Source organism: Austrofundulus limnaeus, unplaced genomic scaffold (genome assembly GCF_001266775.1).
Source record: "Austrofundulus limnaeus strain Quisiro unplaced genomic scaffold, Austrofundulus_limnaeus-1.0 Scaffold298, whole genome shotgun sequence".
In the NCBI taxonomy this organism is placed as follows: Eukaryota; Metazoa; Chordata; class Actinopteri; order Cyprinodontiformes; family Rivulidae; genus Austrofundulus; species Austrofundulus limnaeus.
In genome coordinates, this window is record NW_013952700.1 from 765,835 (window position 1) to 768,877 (window position 3,043).

A 3,043-nucleotide genomic window follows, 5' to 3' on the forward strand; every position below is an offset into this window, starting at 1 on the left:
CACACACACACACACACACACACACACCAGTGACTCCTGCAGGCTCTCTGCAGCAACAAAGCAAACAACTGGTGAAACTGACAGTGAGTCTGCTGAGCTCCCAGTACTACTTCTGAGCGCAGCCCCTTTTCAAATTCAAAATACCTTTGAGGAAATGTATTTTCAGATGTCAAGTAAACTACACCACAGCACCCCCCCACACACACACCACCACCACACACACAGGTTATAAACAGCAGAGCCCTGTAGAGAGAAGCGGATGTGATGCTGTACTGAAATGGGCGGGACAGAAGTGGAAGGTGGTTCTTAAAGCGACAGAGGCCAATTTCAAGGTGTTTAGAAGAGGAAATGATGAGAAGAAGAGTTTATTTTCTATTTAAACATTAAAACAGCATTTTAATAACAGCTAAAGGTGACATAGATACTTTATTATGGTATAGTATTTAAATATATGCCTGAGAAACACATAATATTGCCCCTTTAAAGATCTACAGTGGTGATGAATGTATAGACTGTATGTACTAGTGATTTTTTTACCCTATTTTTATCACAGTAAAGATATTTATACTATAGTTTGTGTTATCTGAAAGCAGAAAGTATAAACTGCTGAAATAAATGAAGTAAACCAGCTACATCGGGTTTATGATGGTTGTACCAAGAATGCTGCAGAAGATGAACCCATTGTTGAGACAAATGTGTTCGTATTGTTTTGTTTTCTGAAAACAAAAAGTTTTCTCTAAGTATTAAGAACATTCTATAAAACATGTAAACATGTAGTGATTCTGTGAAACACCAGGTCAGGGCCTTTAGACTTCAGTGAGATACTACCTTCACTGTTGGGTTACTAAAAACCTCTACACAAACATACCTTGCGTCCCACTTCGTTGTTGTGTAAATTCATGAGCGTCCTGGCATTCTGCTTGATCTCCCGGGCATCCACAAACGCCTTAGAAAACCCCAGGCCATAGTGGACGTCTGCAGAACAGCCCCCCCACTTCCAGCCCTCCTCTTGGTTGTAGAGGCCCTGCTTCTCCTTGTCGCAGCTGCAGCCGCTGAGGCTCCCCTGCGTGCAGGCCGTTGTGACTGCATGAGCGACACCGGCAGCTATGATGGCGTAGGTGAAGGCAGCCTCCTTACTGCCTGGGACAAACAGAAAACACATCTTTAGTAACAATTTCACACAAGTTCACCGGTTCAGGAACTGTCAAGCCTCTTTTCATACCTAGCATAGCTGCTTCCAAACAAATGATGAAAAGTTTGAGCCAAGCCAAGTCCAATTCATTAATCAAGCTCTCTTGAAGCAGATAAACCTCATGATGAAGCTCTGAATCATGTAAAAATGGGTAATGGAGCTGAACTGAAAGCATTTGTAGGACAACAGCTGTTTGACTAAACTAAAGTAAACTAAGTAGTGATTATATTTGTTGTTGGGGTGTAGTGTGACTGTTAAACACCTGCTGAACATGGAGTGGTTTCATGTAAAAAAGAGGGAGACTAAAGGAGGTTTTGCAGGACTTTTAGCCTTTTCCCCAGCAGCCGTCCTGCTGGCTTCCTCTGTGTTGAGGTGAATCTGAGAGGCATGCACGGCCTCCCTACATGGAGATATTTCCACCTCATAAATCTGAGCATTCAGCCCAACTGCACTTTGCTTTTTTCATTCAGACAGAGATAAGTCCTGCTGGAGAACACATGGAAAACACCGGGAAATGGTTAATAAACACAAGGAAAGTGTGATCACTAATCTGTGATGCTCTATTTACTTACTTACTTATTTATTTATTTATTTATTTATTTATTTATTTATTTATTTATTTATTTATTTATTAAAGTAAAAGTAAACACATCACACAACTGTCTTTACAGATAAAATGGGGAATGTTTTATCTTCTCCTCACATCTAAAGAGAAGCTAATTCACGATTCTAAGTTGATGAGTGAGGTTGATCCCGATGCCCACTGCAGCGTGACTGCCAATAACAACCTCACACTCATATATTCTGTCAGACGTCAGCGTTCCAGTCCACTGAAACCAAACAATACATCCAGACACTGCAGGGCAGCTAGACCTGAGCAGCGCTCGTCCAGGAGCAAAGACCCAGTTTCTTTTAAATAAACTGAGGTAAAATCTGCATCCTGCAGGGCAGGAATATTTGCAATCAGCTGATTTAAACCTGATAACAGGCAGAACATTTCTCCTTGATGCAGCACTGGAACGAAATCATTAGAAATTCTAAAGCATCGTCTGCAAAATGTGCACAAAAGCTGCGTGTTTAAACTTGAACGCAGGGAGGGGAGGCGGTATTTTAAGCACATTCATGGAGGTGATTTGGCTGGAAGTAGGTCTGTATGTCCTCCAGCTGGTGTTCATATGAAACTGATTCAGACTAACTGTTGGTGGCGGAGTCATTCAAGCTGCGTTTGTAGCTCACGTCATGCAACACTGCTGCAGTCAAAGCTCAGGTGAGATGTCAGCTGTAATCCTGCAGGTGAAACATGACGCCAAGGCTTTTTGTCTGTGAGATGACAGGATAAAGTCTACAGGAAGAAATGATATTTCCACAGGTCCGACTCTGGAGTGAGCGTAGCCTCCAGTCTTATTCCACACACAACCGGAGTTTCCCACAGAGCAGCTGCTAAAAGTCAGAGCATTAAAAACATCCAGGGACCAGTATTAAAGCTGCTAATTTCTGCACTTACGAAAAATCTTTTTTTTTAAGTAACTTAAAGTTAGAAATCTTAAGATTTACCCAAAAATAAACAAATAAATGGCAGACACAAACCAATAAACAATATATTGTTGAATATTTGCAACCTGAAATAAAAAGTAGTAAATCTAAACAACCTGTTGTTTTTCTTTAAAATCCAGCTTTAATTTTGAAAATTTTGTTTGGGCAGGAACACAAAGTTGAAAGAAATATCGGCTCACCCTAAAAAGTAAAACTTACACTCACCGGCCACTTTATTAGGTACACCACGCTAGTAACGGGTTGGACCCCCTTTTGCCTTCAGAACTGCCTCAATTCTTCGTGGCATAGATTCAACAA

The 3,043-nt window shown here is 41.1% G+C and overlaps 1 protein-coding gene across 1 annotated transcript in view; it reads right to left on the reverse strand.

Annotated features, from left to right (window-relative positions):
* LOC106526881 (protein Wnt-7a) overlaps positions 1–3,043 on the reverse strand; it is a 19,195-nt gene that overhangs the window by 6,711 nt on the left and 9,441 nt on the right. The window contains exon 3 of the mRNA XM_014021597.1: positions 869–1,140. Within this exon, the coding sequence (XP_013877051.1) occupies positions 869–1,140 (272 nt within the window). The remainder of the gene's footprint in view (positions 1–868; positions 1,141–3,043) is intronic.